General features: G+C 41.4%; 1 protein-coding gene across 3 annotated transcripts in view; it reads right to left on the minus strand.

The window, feature by feature from the left end:
* LOC104931469 (adenosine kinase) overlaps positions 1-18,101 on the minus strand; it is a 104,155-nt gene that overhangs the window by 25,341 nt on the left and 60,713 nt on the right. For all 3 annotated transcript variants that reach the window (XM_010746517.3, XM_027289291.1, XM_010746594.3), the window contains one exon: positions 4,007-4,177. In XM_010746517.3, the coding sequence (XP_010744819.1) occupies positions 4,007-4,177 (171 nt within the window). The remainder of the gene's footprint in view (positions 1-4,006; positions 4,178-18,101) is intronic.

An 18,101-nucleotide genomic window follows, 5' to 3' on the forward strand; every position in this document is an offset into this window, starting at 1 on the left:
CAAACAAACAAAGCCAAATGACGAATCTGGAGAGATGTTGAGAAATGACGCCATATTGCCTGTGTATCTCCTCCGCCTGCCTTTTTTTCCATCCACACACACACACACACACACACACACACACATATATATATATATACTTGTACACCCACTTCAGCCTGTCCTGGAAAAATCATTAGAGCCCCCACCACCCCACACACACACACTGCATGCAGATGGAGAAAAATAGGGCTGTGAGCCAAAACGCCTGAGGGGCTTTTCATGACAGTAACCTTCTGTAGAGCTGCTTGTATCCCTCCACCTAGATCAGGAAGAGGTGCTGAGGGATGGATGGGAAAATAAGCGAGATAACCATACAAAATATTAGGCGAGGAACATTCACACAAAGTACAGAGGAGGAAGAAATCCGTGTCATTTTGCTCTCATGGCCTGGAGAGATGGCAGGCTAAATGCTCTTTTAAAACAGCTTGAACATTGAAATGATGATGGCTCCTTTTGCCTCAGCAAAGCACATTAATACATAGCTGAATGCCATTTCCACTTTTGTTAAATGGCTCACCTATTGAGTATTCAATTACAATGGCTGTCTCTCGTTTGGAAGACAGGGCTGGGACCCATAAAAATAAGCCCCCTCTGAGTGTGGAGCTGCTGAACGCGTTGGACAGCAAGGGAAGGCATGAAGAACTCCTGTATGGGAGTGCTATATAATGTTAATGGCAGGGGATGTTGATGGGTACTGACTGCAGTACGGTTTTATTAAGGAAGCATGTTTTTAAACCATTTCCACAGATTACAAAAAAACGAGCACATGAAATGATCCAAATTGAGAATCCTGCTTATATAAAAAAAAAAAAAAACATCAGTCAGGGTGATTAATTCAGTCTTGATTAATCGTTCCATTTGTCTATGATATGTCTAAATTTCCACAATACAAATCCGCCAGTAATGGTCCAATTCTTTCCTCCTATTGTGTGGTTTATCTCTTCTGCTCAAATAGCAAAAGCAAATTGTGGCTAATTTTATCGGCGAATCCACTGGCATGTGGTTTTTCCAGCGGTAATGATTCCCTCATTCGGGCCTAATTAACTGCAGCCATTAAATGGAGGGAAATGTAATGCCCTGGGTTCCATGTCAGGTAGTCAGAGGAGGACAGCACAGGAGGACTCAATTAGGCCTGTGCTGTTCCCAGGTTATCACACGACATGTTTGCCAATTAAGTGAAGTAGCGTTTGATGTCTATGTGCCTGTGTCGGCACCATCTCAGAGGCCCCGGCAATGCAGAAAACGGCGTCGCTAGCCTGTCCACCCCCCGCCACCACCACCACCAGTGAAGAACAGACACTACACTATGCCCCAAAAAGGCAGTAATTACAGGATGGATGGGAGACTGTTATATAAGTACGAGGCTGCCGATAGGCCAGGGAGGGCCTGCTGATGCCAGGTTTCAAACAAGTACCAGCAGGATCGAGTTACAGCAGAATTACCAAGGGTAGACTCAGTCAGAAACACAGACACATTTCAACATCAGAAGCAGGCGAAAACAAGAGAGCAAACAGAGGATATTGACATTTTTTTGGAGTCTGAGGTGTTTGCGCGATTTATTTATTTATTTATTTTAAACGATCAAAAGGGAATTGCGATCTGACTCAAATAAGATCCCAGTCATGACAAATAATAATGCAGCACTCCATTCTCAGAAGCTTCAATCTTCGCCCCAAAATTATTATTAGTCGCTTTCAAAACACAAGATCTTACAGCTGCTTTAAAACATATTTCCCCAAGTGTGTGTGGAGCTCTGTATCGTGACTCAGTAAGTGTGGGAGAGGAAGGCAAAGACAGGCAGACACATTATCCCTCCCTTATGGCACATTCTGCACGGCTATAGGAGTCAATCTGCATGATCTTGACTGTCACTGACTTTGTTATGAAAGCAACGCTGGCTGAGGCTGATCCATCACTTTAGGGGGTGGAAGTTGGGGTGAGAGGACGGCCAGGGGGGCTCGATGGGCGAGCGTGGGTGAGGCAGCCCTGTTGCCTGTCACTCACCATGCACCACTGCCTGACCGCCAACCTTGTCTGGCTTGTGCACAATGGGAGGTCTAGGGCTTGACTGTATGAGCAGTCATTCCCCCACTCTCTCCTCCCAGCAGCCAACACAGAGGAAGGCCAAAAGGAGTCAAAACACTCTGGACAGGCATTAGTCCTATATAGACCCTGGAAGACCTCACTGCTTGATGCAGCTGAGTAGTGAATATCTGCTCTGTTTGCCACTAAATCTCTTATTTTGGCGGTCTTAGTCGGGTTCAATTCCGGAGAGCAAGCCCTGACAGAGACTCCAAAAGATAATCTCCTTCAACAAACATGCATTGCAATTATCCAGAGTCATTAAACTGTAATGACTGGAGGTGTGAGCAAACAGCTACAGTACCACCCACCCGAAAATACATAACGCTTGCAAAATGTACACCGTGGTTTAGGAGACAGACTCGTTCCTCACAGCAATTAGGGAGAGAGAGGGAGAGGTGCATATGTAAAAGGGAGGTCTTGTGTTGGGAGAGGAGAGAAAAGAGGAAAATGCTGAAGTCAGCAACAGCAATAAATCCTCAAATGCTGAGCAGTTTCTTCCAGTTCTGTCCTCGTCTGTGGACCCCATCTCTAACCCAAAGACAGGGCTCTGTTTAGTAGCTTTAGCAGTGGGGAGGCCAGTTCAGTCCAAAGATCATCTACTCCCCCTCCCTCCCTCCCCCTCCCCGAAGGTGCAGTTTGTCCAGGCGGTGCCTCCGCCTGTCTCGAGCTCAGCTGGCCTGTTAGAGGATACTTCCCAGCAGCACCGCGGTCTGTGACCACAGCTTGACCTCCAACCGGCTACTCACTTCCACAAAGCCGAGAAAAATCAATGGATCAGCTGGCATGAAATGGTGACGCGATTGAGATGAATGATTACCGGGCTAATTCTTATTCATCTCTTTATGGGGCATTGATAAGTGAGACGTTAAATTAATACCGAAGACAAACGAGAGCAATGGGTGCGATGAAACAGTGGACATGGCATTTTGATTGATGCTTTAAACAAGGTGAGAGGATATAGTGTTGAGCTATAAGGCACTCAGAGAGCACATACCTCAACACAAGAAATATTCAGGCGTATTTAATCCACATTAGTTCTGGGTTCTGCATCTCGTGCACACACTAGATGTCTAAATCCTGACTATAATGTCCACCATTTACTAATGGCACACTAAGTACAGCTGAGGGATGTCATTAATTTGCAGGTATTTGGTCACAAATTTTGACTCCATTTATGGCACTCAACCAAATGTCAAGAGATCACGGTTCAACCTGTGGGGAACATGAACGTTTGTACCAAATTTCACAATAATCCATCCAATAAAAGTGGAGACATTTCAGTTAAAAACCAAGTCAAGTTTATGCTGGTCAATGGGTTACCAAGATCATTAGTATTCATCCTCAGAGAACCATGAATATGTATAAAAAAATTCAAGGCAATTCATCTGATAGCTGTTGATATATTTCAGTCTGGCCCAAAGTTGTGGACACACCAACTGACCAACTACCGCCACCATCTGTTACGTTGAAATTCATTATGTTGTAAAAGACTTTATGGCAGAAATGGGCATCGCTTAGCTGACAGATTTGTCATGAAGGAAAATTAAATTTGCTTCTACACCTCACTTTTCAGGAGTTATGAGACAAAACATAAAACGCTTGGTATACGGCCACATGGCATCAGATCAGAGCGAATCGCTTGTTTCCCAGCCCGTGTTCTGACATTCAAGCAAACAGGTTTTTTGGATTTACTGTATAACTAAATAACTCAAAAGACAAAACAGACAAACACTGACTGAAAATATAACCTCCTTTGTGGACTTAAATACAAGCATGCACAGAAGAATACATGAACTGTACATCTTAACCAGAACAATGTGCTAGCAAAAACAGAATATTTACCCTAAAGAGGCCTGAACACATGTCTCGTTTCACTTACCGTCTCGTTGCCAAACAAGATGTCGACGTAAGGCATGACCTTCATCAAGGGCTCTTTGAAGAACTGGCTGATGAAAGGTGCAGAGAGGTTCATGCAGAAGATTTTGTTGTTATCTGAAGCATGCTTCGCCACCTTCAGGATCGACTCCGGGGACACAGTCAGGAAAAAACCCTGAAAATAAAAATAATTCACTTACATCATGTTTTCAACAGTTTGACTTGACCTCAACTAAACCAAACAAATTATTCTGTACAGCACAACTGTACAGGCAGCATTATCTGCGTTTTGACAGCACAACATGGGCCAGAATGGACTCAGGCTCCTATGGGCTGAAACACTTTAAACTGCTAATTTGTGGGTTCTGGATTCTGACAAGGCAATTTCAGGGTGACAAGGCTTGGTATTATTGAAATAACACAGGAGCCAAAAGGAGAAGAAAAAAGAAAAAAAAAAGCAGTAGTGCTGAAACATTTATCTGAAATGGTTTCTTAGAACATACACAGAGCAACAAAGAAGAGGAAAAAGGGCAGGAAAAAATCCATCCAGGACAAAGCCTGTGGCTGGGCTCCAAGGCTCGTACTGGAGGAAGCAACATGCACGTATCCGATGATAGGGCGAACAAAAGTCTCGTCTGGACTCTCCTTACTTGGAAACAAGAGAGGCAGGTCCACTCATTGTGTGAATGAATACAAATCAGGTAAGAAAACACCTTTGTGTTTCAGGTGGAAACCTGAAGCGAGACTCTCCTGCAAGCCACACAAAAACACTCCTCCTTTGATACTGATCTTCTTAACCTTGTTTTTCAGCAACAAGCTGCTCTGTAAAACCACTGTGTCACAATAGGGGCAAAGGGGGGAGAGAGAGAGAGGAAAGGAAAGTTTCAGCACAGTGATACATTTAATCTGGCTGAAAAGCTTCCATTGTGGGCTACAGTGCAGTTCTCATTAAAGCACTATGACATTTGCCGCAATGGAGGAGCGACCTCCGTGAAAAAGAAAAGGGTATAATACCGATGAATAGAGGGTGACTGTGTAGTCAATCAAATGTACAAGGCATTACAATGCAGCCGTGCTAAGCAGGTGAATTCTTTATTACACATTCATGGTGTCATTCACTCTCTGGGCAGACATTCTTGTTCCTCTGCGGTGTTGTATGTCCTGTGGTTTTTTAGGAAATGTCTTTAAGTTAAGGCCCAGGTCAGCACCTGCGGTTGCTATGTCACGGTACCATCTGTTGAAGACTAAAAAGGTGTTAAATGGATCTTGGAGTACAAAAGGAACTCACTCTGGGCTAATGGCCCATCGCTGACCCTGACATTTTTCTTTTGCGGCGTGCCAACGTGTCAGAGGAAGTGGAGATTGTTTTCTGACACAAACGGTCTTTTTTTTGGTAGTTGAAAATAAACTGTCATGGTTACCGTAACGTTAACACTGATCAAAGGCCGGCGGCTCGATCAAATATCCTGAGGGGCGGTGAACTTTAAAAGCCATGGCACAGCTTCTCTAATCACACACTGGCTCTGTGTAATTTACTTCTTACCCTCGCTACTACTGCCAGTGCCACATTACATTGCTCTCGACTGTAATACATAAACTGTTTCATGAATGAATTATATCCATGTGATACCAAAACAATATTCCAACGCTTAATTGTAATTTGAGCACTCAAATCCATTTACATTTTATGTGATGCATTTGCAGATCTGAAAAACACAAACTGCTTGCGAGAGATGTTACAGGAACCCGACATAATGCAAAGAGGTTGCTGAGCAGCAAGATCTTGATAACAGCCTGAACAATTCAATGTATGTATGTATTTTGCTCTGTGAACTTGTGAGTCTGCAGTTTTTCCTTACAGCTTTATGTTTTTATTTCAATAAAGTGTCTTAATTTATCATGTTACACTCACCTCTGCTACAAAGCACAATACTTGAAACCCTAAAATGAATATCAAAGATGCTAAAACAAACGTCTAATTGATGACTGAAAAAATCTCAAGTCTTTATCTGTCAATCAATGCGTTGTTTTACAACATCTGTCAAAAAATGAACTCTCACAATGATCTACAAATAAAAGCCTTTTTTTGTGTGTACGTGTTTCTGTGTTTGAAGTAAAAAACTAATGCTGCAGGAATCTCGTTCATAAAAATCATACGGGCCATTTTTTCCACCGAGCTCCAAATGTTGTGACTCCAGTGGCTTGTGGGAGAGAGAAAAAAAAAAAGCCTCAGTCTGAGCCATGTGAAATTCCAGTTCCCATCAGTAGTCTCTGCCGACTTCGAAACAGGAGAAGTTAAGTCTTTAGTGCTGCGGTGCAGATCATGTATCAAGAATACCAGATCTAGTTTCCCAGGTGTCAGAGAGCCCTGTGAAGTGGGGTGACTATCGCATTTCCAGGTCAAGATGATCAAAGCACTGGGTACACTTCGTACAATTTCCACCCAGCCAAAACATTCAATAAAGCATTCAGAAATGCATTTTCCTGGCAGACAATAATGCGGAGCGATGTTTGGCCATGTCAAGTGGTAATTTGAGGGAAGAGCTGGAAAGGCAGGGCATCCATTTTCAATGTTTACCCTAAAAAGAGGAATGACTTCCACTTTACTCACACAAAGAAAATGTCTAAATGCTACTCTGAGATGAAATTAGTGGTAGTCTAACCATAGAGGTCCTAACTACACAGCAGCAGCACGCTATCACACTTTCCCTGCATTGTATCAGTGTTTTCCCTGGGGCTGCTCACATCTGAAACGCTGGGTGTGATGGATGGCATGGTGTCACTGGGCCTAAAATAAAAGTGGACATCTGAAGGGTAAAAATGATCTATTTTGGGAAGGGCATTTTCATTTGCACCACCAGCGGCAGAGGTGGTCATGGAAAAGGAAAAGCTTTTTTTTTTTTTTCAGGTCTATTTTAATTCTGCAGGGAAAAGGGGGAGTGTTCAAAGTACTGTGTCATGAAGGTTTTGTTTGACACTTCCTATTACTCAGGAATGATAGAGGGAATTTAAACCATCACCACTTCACTGAAAAGAGTAATTATGGCCTCTGCAATGATACTAAATTTCATCAAATCCCTAGATCCTAGACAAGTTTATTTATACAGCCAGAAATCACAAGTTTCTTTCAGGGAGTTTTACAATCTAAAAGGCTGTCTAGCCTTAAAGTTGCTCTTATCAATACCTCATATTAAAAATGGATGAAATGACTACATTTAATGTGAAAGGGGTCACTCATAGTAAATCAGCAGAGAATTATCACCCGACGCTTCAGTTCCCCTGAGCTCTGCGTAGCTTTCATCTTTCATCTCATTGTTCCAGTTTAAAAGGACAAAATTGTACTGTTTTGGCTCAGTCTGACTGCTCTCCTCGGAGTTCTTTCCAGACGGAGGAGACAGCTGTTTTCAGTGAGAAAGCTCTGATAATCCCACCGTGCAATACCTGCCCGGCAAACATACCACAGTTAGCAACTAGCTGGTGAACACAGTGGAGCATTTAACGGCTAAAAAGACACAAATATTTCCCTCAGGACGTGATGAGGATTTGAGGAGAGCAAACTAAAACTAAAAGGAAACTGAATGTTGGACTTCCATTTGCCAGGTGGCCAGAAACACAACTCCAGGAAAATACTAATGTTGCTCAGAGTCTGCTGGATGTGTAAAAAGGCATTTTTTGCTACTTTCATCTGAACCTGCCTAAATTTTCTTCCATTTTTCATCTTTAAAAGGGTTTGAAGGGCAGATTTCCCTATGTGATTTGAGGGTTTAGGGACAGAAGATGTGTATGCTGCACAGATTGTATTATAACATAACCTCATAATGAGATAATATGTCAGTATTGCTTTCACAGCTTGTTGTGCTGCCCCCAAGTGGCCAAAAAAAAAGTTAATGCAAGTTTAAAAGGTGTGTTCAAACAGATATTTTACCCATTTAACAACCACAACTTCATTCACATTCATTTCAATTAAACCACACCAGATCATCTGGCAAGTTGAACGTAGCTCAACTTTTATCATAAAGTAAGCAACGTCATCGCTGTAATCTATACGTCAGCGTTTACTTAACTGTCTGGATGCTGATTGTGTGGGATAACTTTCATCTGTTTTGGTTGATTCGACTTCAGAGTTCTGGATGTTCCTGGATCGTATTTCTTCTTCCCGTCTCTATTTGTAGCAACACTAATGCATCACCTTGCTTCTTTCTTTCTTTCTTTTTTACGCAATTCTGATTCAGTTTGAATGCAGCCTAATGTTGCAGATACGTAAACACCAAACTCTGTGAATATATTCTTTTGAAAAGTGGAGTACGGTTGACGTACTCAAGGATGCATTCCCTATTTTGGTGCCATCTTCAGCCAACTTGAGCAGTCATGGGTTGTTGTTAACCTTGTTCCACTCTTGTCCTCTGTTGGTCAATAGAAGCACTTAAGCATTGTGTTTGAAAATAAAAGACTTTATTCTAGCTGTGCGCTCAGTACAATGTCACACTACTAGCCTACAAACCACATTATTGTTCTGATGCACTGTTCAGTTTGTAATCTCGCTGCTCAATATCGACTTCAATGTTTTCCTTCATTATTTCAATTGAGTTACAGTGGAGGGAGGGTTAATGTGTAGACCCTCAGTTCAGGTAAGAAAAAGCATCTATCACACAAAACGTCTCAGGAAGAGCAACAGAGGAGGGTCCTTTCTCCAGGACAGATCCAAGCAGTGGAAGGACTCCACTCAAAGAATGTATATAATTTTGCAAAGTGACTTTGTGTCATGTCATTTTATAGAGGTGTTTCTTCTAGTGATAAATTCCTTGTTGTCAGGAAAGCCATGTGAGCTAACCAGCAGTGTTTCAAAGCTTTTCAAAAGCCGCCCAGGCCATGCTATCCCTGTCATTACCATAGACAGCCCCCCATCATGCTCTCTGGTGCAAAGGGTTCATTACACAGAATTAGATGTCACACAGATCAGAGCGCGCGTGAGGCCACACACTGCTCTCCTCCTCAGTTATCTCTGTAAAGCACCATTGCGAGGTGGATCGATAGCTGAGGTTTGGAGCTTCATTAGCTCAGTATGACTCCATCGCCATCAAGACATGTCTGGCACGCTACGCTAGTGTTGCGAGATATATTTTACTCCCTGATCCTGAAGGTCCTGCTGTTTTACACACAAACACACAGGGACAAACAAGACCTTCACACACGATGAGGGGTGGAGGGTGGAGGGGGTCTGTGTCAGTCTCTGGCTCGATAAACAGGAAAAAGAAACAGGACAAACAAACAGAGGTAAGCGATTAATGGTGTCACAAAGTGCCTTGAGTGGAGGAGAAAAAAATTATAAGGATGAAGAGAACTCATTTAAGGCTTTTCATTTCAAAAGGAAAATGAGTGTGAGGGGGATTTTCACAATGCTAATGATGTTTTGTTCGCATCGAGACGGCCAGTTGGTTTCATTTAGAAATAAGTTTAATTAAACCAACAGAGACGATAAATGTGTAACAACCTCGCGACACGATTCAGCATTCCCCGCACTTTTAGGATGTTTGATCTAACTGCAAGGCAATTCAACCGCGCTGATAGCATCTGCCTCATCCTCTTCTTCTTCTTCTTCTTCTTCTCTCTTCCATTAAGAATCATGTTCTGGTGAAGCTTATCAGACATCTAGGAATTCATGCACTTCTTCGTAGCGAGCTGGAGGGAGGCCAGCTGTACTGGAAACAGAAGGGAGGGCTGTGCTTTTAAAGTCCGCTTGGAGATGAGGAAAAGGGGGCTATCATGTCAGCCGGGATCTCTAGTGCAACATAAATATGCCACAAACACTGGATTTAACAACTGGGCAGAGACATCACTTACTAACTGCTGCGGCATTTGTTTCTAAAATATTTTCTCTGGTTTAAATATTACTAGATTTTCAAGCTAGCGGATATTCTTCCCCCGCCGTCGTTAAGGTCTCCGGTGGTGTAAGTGAAATATAGAGATGTAGCTAGAAGGTTGCGACGATAACTAAACATACCTGGCCAAGGTCATCTTAATGAGTGCGGATAAAGCAAGACATTAAAGCCAACCACAGAACACTTCAGGGGAGCGTGTGTCACACTACCAGCCTGCAATTTGTACAACCATCAGAGACCGTAATTACATTAACCTCAGACGCCTCCACTCCACTGTAAAGCAATAGATGAAAAAAAAAGAAAAGAAAAGAAAAAAAAGGGGGTTTTAACCCTGACTGGAGGTTAAGGGTTTGTTGGCATCACAACATTGGAAGAATTGGTTTGATTTGTGTGGTATCTCACTAAAAAGTAATTCGAGATCAGCTTCAGGGTCTTTTCAAATGGCTGCCTTTTGCTCTCCTGTTAAGCTCTACAGTTTCAAAAATGTGTTGGCCGGGGGAAGAGGCCAGCCTGAGCGGGAGAGCGGGATGCCAAGGAATGTACTTAAGATCTAAAACAGACAAGATTTAAAGCCAAGAGCATTTAAATGCCAATACTAATCCACAAAATAATTCACCGCATAGCACAAACTGACTCTCCCTTACAGATACCATATGTTACCTCTGTAAGGAGATGAAACAAAAAAAATAAAAAAAAAAACTCTGCCAGAGGAGATGCTTTCTTCTCCTTAAACTGTGTTATCGTGGTAATGAAAAAGAAAACCATGCTTCTCTCTCTCTCTCTTCATGTTCTAGTCTATATTTCTATTCTCTCTGGTTCCTACTGTTGTTCTTGCCTCCATCATTGGGAGATTAGCCCAGAACAAACTGTTTGGTTTGCAGGGAGTTAAAATTTGCTAATGCATACACTCTCAAGTGTCCTTGTCTGCCACACTGCACTTAATTAGCATTTTAGTGCTAGCAGTTCTCTCTCCTTCAGTACCTCTGAAGGGGAAACATCACTCCGACTCACAAACACACACACACATATACACTTACGGAGTCAAGTTGAGCTCCTGTAGTTTCTTACACGATTTGGGAACAGGATGGGGAACGTAAAGGGGAGTTTGTGGGGGTCGATGGAAAAATAGGATAAAAGTCTGCACCCTGCAATGTGAAAACAGATGTCGGGGCTTCAGACTTGTCTCTTCTGAAACGCCTTGAAAGGACGTATTAATATATGGGTCAGATGTATAAAGCAGAGGTTCAGTGTCAGAGTGTCGACACTGCAGAGGGGTTTCTAGTTTCAGTGACTCTGAGGTTGTGCACAGACAGAAACCAAATCTCTGCAGACATTCCTGCTGCTGGGAAGTGAACATTTCCAAATGTGGCACTCTGTGGATGTAAATGAATTAGTGCACTTAACTTGAACACCAAAATGAGGAACCGAGGAGACAATCTTTCACTGTTCACAGTTGCTCCGGTGAAAGCTAGCGCACCAGGTTGGAAAATTACAGGTAATTGCTGAAGCCATTGAATCCAGTTTGGTTTTGGTTGAAAGACTAAAATAACAAAGCTCTGATTGCTGAAAAGACAAGGGCAGGGAGCTCGGAGGCCCTGTTGCTAAGAGTTAATTTGATACATATTTCTCCCCCTTGAAATGTCTGAGGTACTGGCAAGAGACGGGGGAAAAAAAAAGAGTGAGAGGGAGGGTGAGACCCCCGCTCTCCCTGCAAATACTATCCATCTGCCATATTACATTTAACCAGCATGAGAAGCTAAGGGAGCGCCCTTGCACAATATTGTGTGAAGGCTGTCAAACTCAATGCAGGAGCTCGGTGCCCACTGCTCAGAGCTGAAGACACAGGACTGCTTAAATTCAGTCTAATAATAACTTCTGACTGTGTGCGCTCAGCACCAGCAAAATAGGAGAACACGTGGCGGAAAAAGAACTTTTAATTATTCATGCCGGTTTAAAAAAGAAAATCATCTAACTGAAACTGTAATATCATGGCCCCTAGATGAAAACACCAACAGCTATCAACAGCGTTTTCCCTAATTGCCAAATTATACTTTGAATTATTGGCAAATTAATTTATGATTTCACAATTTATGTAAAAAAGAAACGGTACTCCAGTGATTAAGGCTGAGATATCCTGACTTTAGTTGCTAGTACAGGTCAGGCTCCAAAAATCCCAAATCCTACACTTTCAATAATGCAACATTACGCTGGTTAATGGTCATAACTTTCCAACACAGGCTCTCAGTTAATTTGTAGAAAATAACCCCTCATGACATCATCAAAGGTCGTTTTCTCAGCCTTTGAAAAGCTTCTCCACAGCCACATTGGATATTACATGATAAATTGTCTTCACAGGAAGAGTACCGGTATTCACTTTAAAGTCTGTGTAAAGGCAATTCTGAGATTTCTTTCAAAATACTTTAAATATGTTGGAAGATTGTTGCTGAAAACATGTGAAAAGACTTTAAATGATATATAACTGAAAGGTTAAAACAGCTCTCACCAGTTTTCAGTCCAGGATTTTTTGGGCTGGTCAGTGGCTCGATGACACGCTGAGGCCACACTGAGAACTGAACTGAAACCCCTGCATGTCTAGCAGAGAGATAGAGATGAATTCATCCCACTCAAGTGTATTTTAAAAGTTAGTCACTTCCTAAACTCATCTGACACGCCCCCACAGTCCAGGAGTTGAGAATACTTCTCGTTTTTACCCGATTTTGACATTTAGTTTCATAAAGTCGATTATTTCTAATCATTCGAATTTGTCTGAGTGGTTAATAACACTTTCTCCTTTACCGACAACTCATAACACATATTTATTCTTACTTTACATGAACTAATGAAGTTCTCGTTATATATTTTGTGTTACATGTTTTGCTGGTCAGAACATGCAGCACTAGAAAAAAAGGCTTTCCTGGTTGAATAGTAAATAAAAATACAATCATGTCAAATACAATCTAAATATATATATATATATATCCGCAGTTTGTTTACATTTTAAGTACAAATAAATGTGCAGTTACATTTTACATACTAGAATCAAACAGAACTATAAGCAAAGTAGTTAAATTTTTGAATATTTCCATCAGTTAATTGTCAATTGCTTAGCCTGTAGAAAGAATCTATAGAAAGACATGAAAAATAAAAACTTCCAGACACATTTCCATGTACAAGTGTTATGTCTGATCAATTATCCAACACCCAAAGATATTTAGTTTGCAATCATACACAGGAGAAAAGCGGAACATTTTAGAGCTATATCAACACACTCTGCTCTTTAATTTTGTACCTGCTAACACACTAAGGCGTGTATCTTTGGACCTCAGTGACACACAACACAGTGTTAACACTCACTATTGGTATTGCTACAGCACCAAAATCAAGCTAAGAAAAATCAATTGCCTGGAGGCAAGAAGTGTGAACTTTCATACCCTAAGCCCAATTTCCTTGAAAGTGGAGGTCCTAAATCAAATCAAGTCAAGCAAATGCACCGTGGAATTATGCACAAAATGACACAGCTATACAAAATGACAACTGGTAAGAAATACCGCCAAGGCTAGGAAACTTTAGAGCTTGTTTATTCCCTCCACATGTTTTTTATCTTCCTTGTGCTGTGATGATGTCAAGTCTGATTGTCTTTGTTTTTTTATTCAGACCAAGAGGGAGAAATATATTGAGTGCACACAGATGATGTAAACACACAAAGAGGAAGAGCAGACGCTCATTAGAAAGTTTACTAGTGTTGTCAATGCGATACGTTCTATAAAAGACTTGTTGATGTCGTATTTTGATTGTTAAGAGAATAGGTCAGTCTCTGCTGAAACTTGAAATTGCCTTTACACCTCACCGCTGAGTGAAGCTGAAAAACAGCGAGAGACTAAAAGACACTGAAGGAACTTTTTTTTTTTTAAAGTGAATGCATGATAATACCATTAAAAGTTGGCTGCCGTCCCTGTACTTATATTCTGTCTTTGAGTTATTGTGAAAGTTATTGCTCTCCACTGGGCTAAACAGACATTTTCTTCCCTCAAAGCACTCACATATTAGTAGTGTAGTGCACTAAGAGCTTCTCTCACTTGAGAATAGCTTCTCAGACTGAGATGGCTATAATCACAGCCAGAAAATATGAGTTTTTCTTAAGCATCAAACAAAACCTAAAAAAAAAAAAAAAAAAAAAAAAAATCACAAAATTCAGATGCTGCTGGTAGGCGTCAGGGTTGTCTGCCAAAAGCACAAGTAACAGGGTGAAGCAATGTGTTAGATGTTAAATCAAAATTGTTCAGAGGCATTAGCATGCCGTTTGCCTTTGATAATTCTGACTTCAGGACTTATTAGCTGCAATGTGGTTAATATTGCCTCTCTGTAGAACAAGATGACTAACACATCGAGGACTTGTTTCCTGATGATATGTTATGCTTATCCACTGGGTTAAACCAGTCATATTTCACTATTGGACTGGTGTAATACAAGGTAGACTGGTAACTAATTTAAGCCACACTAACCCACAGTCTGACTCAGAGCTAAAAGACACTGTGTGTCTATGCTGTGTGTTCTCACTATTGTGTGTGTCCCGACAATGCTGTAATGTCCTCACTATGCTATGTGTCTTCACAATGTTGTGTTTCCTCATGATGCTACGTGCCCACACAAGTCTTTGTCCCCACATTGCCTTATTGTCCTGACAAGGCTGTAGTATACAGTTTTTTCATTTTTAAATCTTCTTTTCTTTATGTTTTGTTCCATGTTTTAAACCTTTTTATGCACGTTTGTCTCCTATAAGGTGTAGCATTAATACCATTTCCTCCACTCACATTTTATTTTCATCAGTTTTTTTTTGGTCTGTTGTTACCCTTGTTAACAGATTTCCGCAGTGAAGTGTCCTTGTAACTGTTTTTGTTTGTTTTTTTTTGCTGGAAGGAGCAAAGCTGAGCAGCTTTAAATCGTTGCTCGGGTCTGTCTTATATATCTTTTAGGTTAAAAAGTTTCCATCCTAATCAACCTTTCCATCTCAGGAAAATGTAAACACTTTCCAAACACATATTTCAACTTTTTTCCTTTCACGGTTTGTTTTTTTTGTATGTACAAATTGAGAATGATCATAAAAACAGGTGGACAGAAACACCCGTTCACTGTTCTCTAGATATTAAACACGTATCGCATACTTTACTCTATAGTGGGCAATAAATTTGCAGTGGAAGGTGTAGTCTTACATTATAGTTATTTACACATCATGTGGGATTTTCAGTGTAAAGTTGTGTTCATGCTATGGACACTACTTTTTTATGCCTGTATATACGGCAATAAATTTCACTCTTGCAATCATGCAAATAAAATGAAAAGCAAACACAGTGCTTGAGGCAGAAAAGAGGTAGTGGAGTCTTAATTTATCCAGAATTCATTGCAAATGAGTCTTATTTAAAATTTAACAGCGAGAGTTTGTGTATCTATCTGACTGCTTTCTTCATGAAACCGGACCCAAATGAACATCTAATTCAACTCACTGAGTGCAGGCAAGTATTTCAGCAATAAACCAAGAGCTTAAAGTGGTCGTAACTCTGTTTGTGATCGCAATATTACCAATAAAACAAAATGTTCTCTTCTCTGTGTGGATTGTGAACCTCTTTAGCCAAGACCACAGAGAAGACCAGTCACTCTTCTGCCTGATCTATTATAACAAGAGCCTCTCAGACGGACAGGAGAGTCATCCTCAGCTTCTACAGCCACATCCATTTTTCTAAAATTTCAAAGTGCTTGAGATTTCTAAGTGGAGCAGCCTAAATGAAACACACAGGATGTGGAGTGCTACATAGGAAATGTGTGAATCATCCCAATATAATACTATATACTGATTGAACTGGTGAATTCTCTTCTTCAAAGACAGAGAAACATTAACAAAAATGTTGTATCCAACACGTCAGTCTGGTTGAAGAGTATCCATTACTTAATACACACCCACAGCTTAGCCACAACATGAAAAATTACCACTTAAGGAAAAAATAAACGTATAAAGCTGGTCTGTGGAGCAGGAGGTGGAAGGTTGCCTTCTAATTGCTGGAGGGGAGAGAAACCATGTTAGAGTAAACAAAGTCTGATCGATGGTGGGGATTATATCAGAAAGAGCCTTTGGCCTTTGGCCAAGACGAGCAAACACACTGGTCTCTGTCTCTGCTACAGATGGAAAAAATAGCCATGGCAAAAAGCTGGTGAGCTAAAAGCATTATATTTCACAGAGTGGGGAGCAGATAGAGTGTAGTACAATGCCAGATATGACATGTAGCCAACTATATCACATCTTGGCTATTTGTATCAGCCAGAAATGCCAGTAGATAAGAGAGCAGTGTTGTGAGAGTTTGATGGAAGGCTGTTCCGGCTGGGGGCTTAGCTTTAGGTCAGGCTATACTCCCACGGCGCTGCAGCGCTGTGTGTGAAACCTCTCCATCACCACTCGCACAAGTTCAACGCACTGTTAGCTGGTCACGGCCGGGAAGAAATGTATTCTGTATACTCCCTGCCTCAATGTGGCAATTGCAATTCACATAAGCCACTTAAGGAAATCTGCAGGGGGGGAAGAGAAAAAGGTATAAAGCTTACGAGTTATTGGAGCCCTTTAAACATGAAGGCTTCTCATCAGGCAGGGGTTTCCACTTTTCACCAAGTCTTGTAAATGAGTTCACTCCATTGCCTTTAAAACCCATGTAAAGGTATTAAATCTGAAAATAACATAATTCATTACCTCTGAAACATGTTTAACTTGGAGATGTAATACGAGCAAAAGTGCTTTGGTCTCGGTAGCAAGAATTTTTTTATTTATTTAAAAAGCAAGTATGTGCAAAATGTAAGCTATTCTGTCTGGGATGTCACTCGACACAAAAGGAATACTAATTACTTTTGAATCCATTTAGTGACTCACTTCAATTTGTGATTTATATTAATGGCCCGTGTATTGCTTTCTCCACATCCAACGGGGCTGTGTTCTGCTAAATTTCACCATAATATTCATGTCGATAAGCAGGTGACGACTTGGAGAAAAGGACTGATTATATTTGCTAATCCCCAAAGAAATTAGGCAAGATTGATGAAAGCGTGCATATACTCCACACAAAGCCTTGGGAGTCTCTAAAAGCTGTTACCATGGTGGTATCCCATTAGAATAACAAACATTTCCCCTGGATGTTTAACATCGCTTCCCAGTGAGCACAGCCCTCCCTAAGCCTCCCCTCTCTCTCCCTCTCTCTCAAGCACCTGCCTTCACATTTTCCACTTCTAAAATTCCACCAGCCACTTGGAAAAAAAAAAAAAGAAAAAAAAAAAGAGAAGGGTGAAATATGAAATGCAGTTGCGAGAAAACTTGAGTGCCAAAAAAAGGACTTTTCTTCAAACCCGTAATAACTTTCCATGGGAATAGGGAGAAACTTAAAAAGAATAACACTTCCCCTTGATTTTCTACTCCTACCACTTTTTTAAGCAGGCAGTGAATTTCCTGGAGTGATAAGGGCTTAGCCAATGTAATCCTCAGAGGACCCTTCTCTGGCATGCCAGGAATCAAGAAACCTTTCCCTCTCTCTCTCTCTCAAAAAAAAGAAGAAAAAGTAGAAAAAGAGGAAGGCAACAGTAGGTTTGGGAACAAGCAGGAGAGGCAGTCAGCATGCCATCTCCCACACATGCTAGCGAATGCAAATTAGCATGTGTGGAAAGAGCAGCCGGACTCGCCTCAGCTGGAGATCAACAGAGGAATATTGATATGACAATGCAAGAGGCTTCCCTGACTCAGACAGCAGGGGCCACCGAGGATGCTCTAATTGGCCTCACGCAAGGAGGGAAGTGGGGTGGGGTGTAGGGGACGGGGTGGGGGCACCCATAAATGTTTCACACAGATTGATTCATTATCAGTTTGCTCGACAGGCTGGGTGGGCCTCGTAAAAGTGTACCATCTTGAACTGGTAGCATGTAAGTCACTGTCACCGCGGCAGGACAGAATATATCATCCCGACCTTTCACTTCAGATATTGAAATGAGAGCCAGTAACATGACTTGCCACACTGCAGGACTACTACTCGTGCATTTCAAAACGCAGGAGGAGTAGAGGGATCGCGCAATGATAGGTGACAGTGCAAGGGAAAAAATTAATAATTTACGAATGTCTCCTCTGTCAGGATATGCCAAGCTATGATGTGCTGTCTTTTTTTTCTTACAGCAGACGTCAAAGCTGGCTGGCAAGTT

Source organism: Larimichthys crocea, chromosome XVI (assembly GCF_000972845.2).
Source record: "Larimichthys crocea isolate SSNF chromosome XVI, L_crocea_2.0, whole genome shotgun sequence".
Lineage (NCBI taxonomy): Eukaryota > Metazoa > Chordata > Actinopteri > Sciaenidae > Larimichthys > Larimichthys crocea.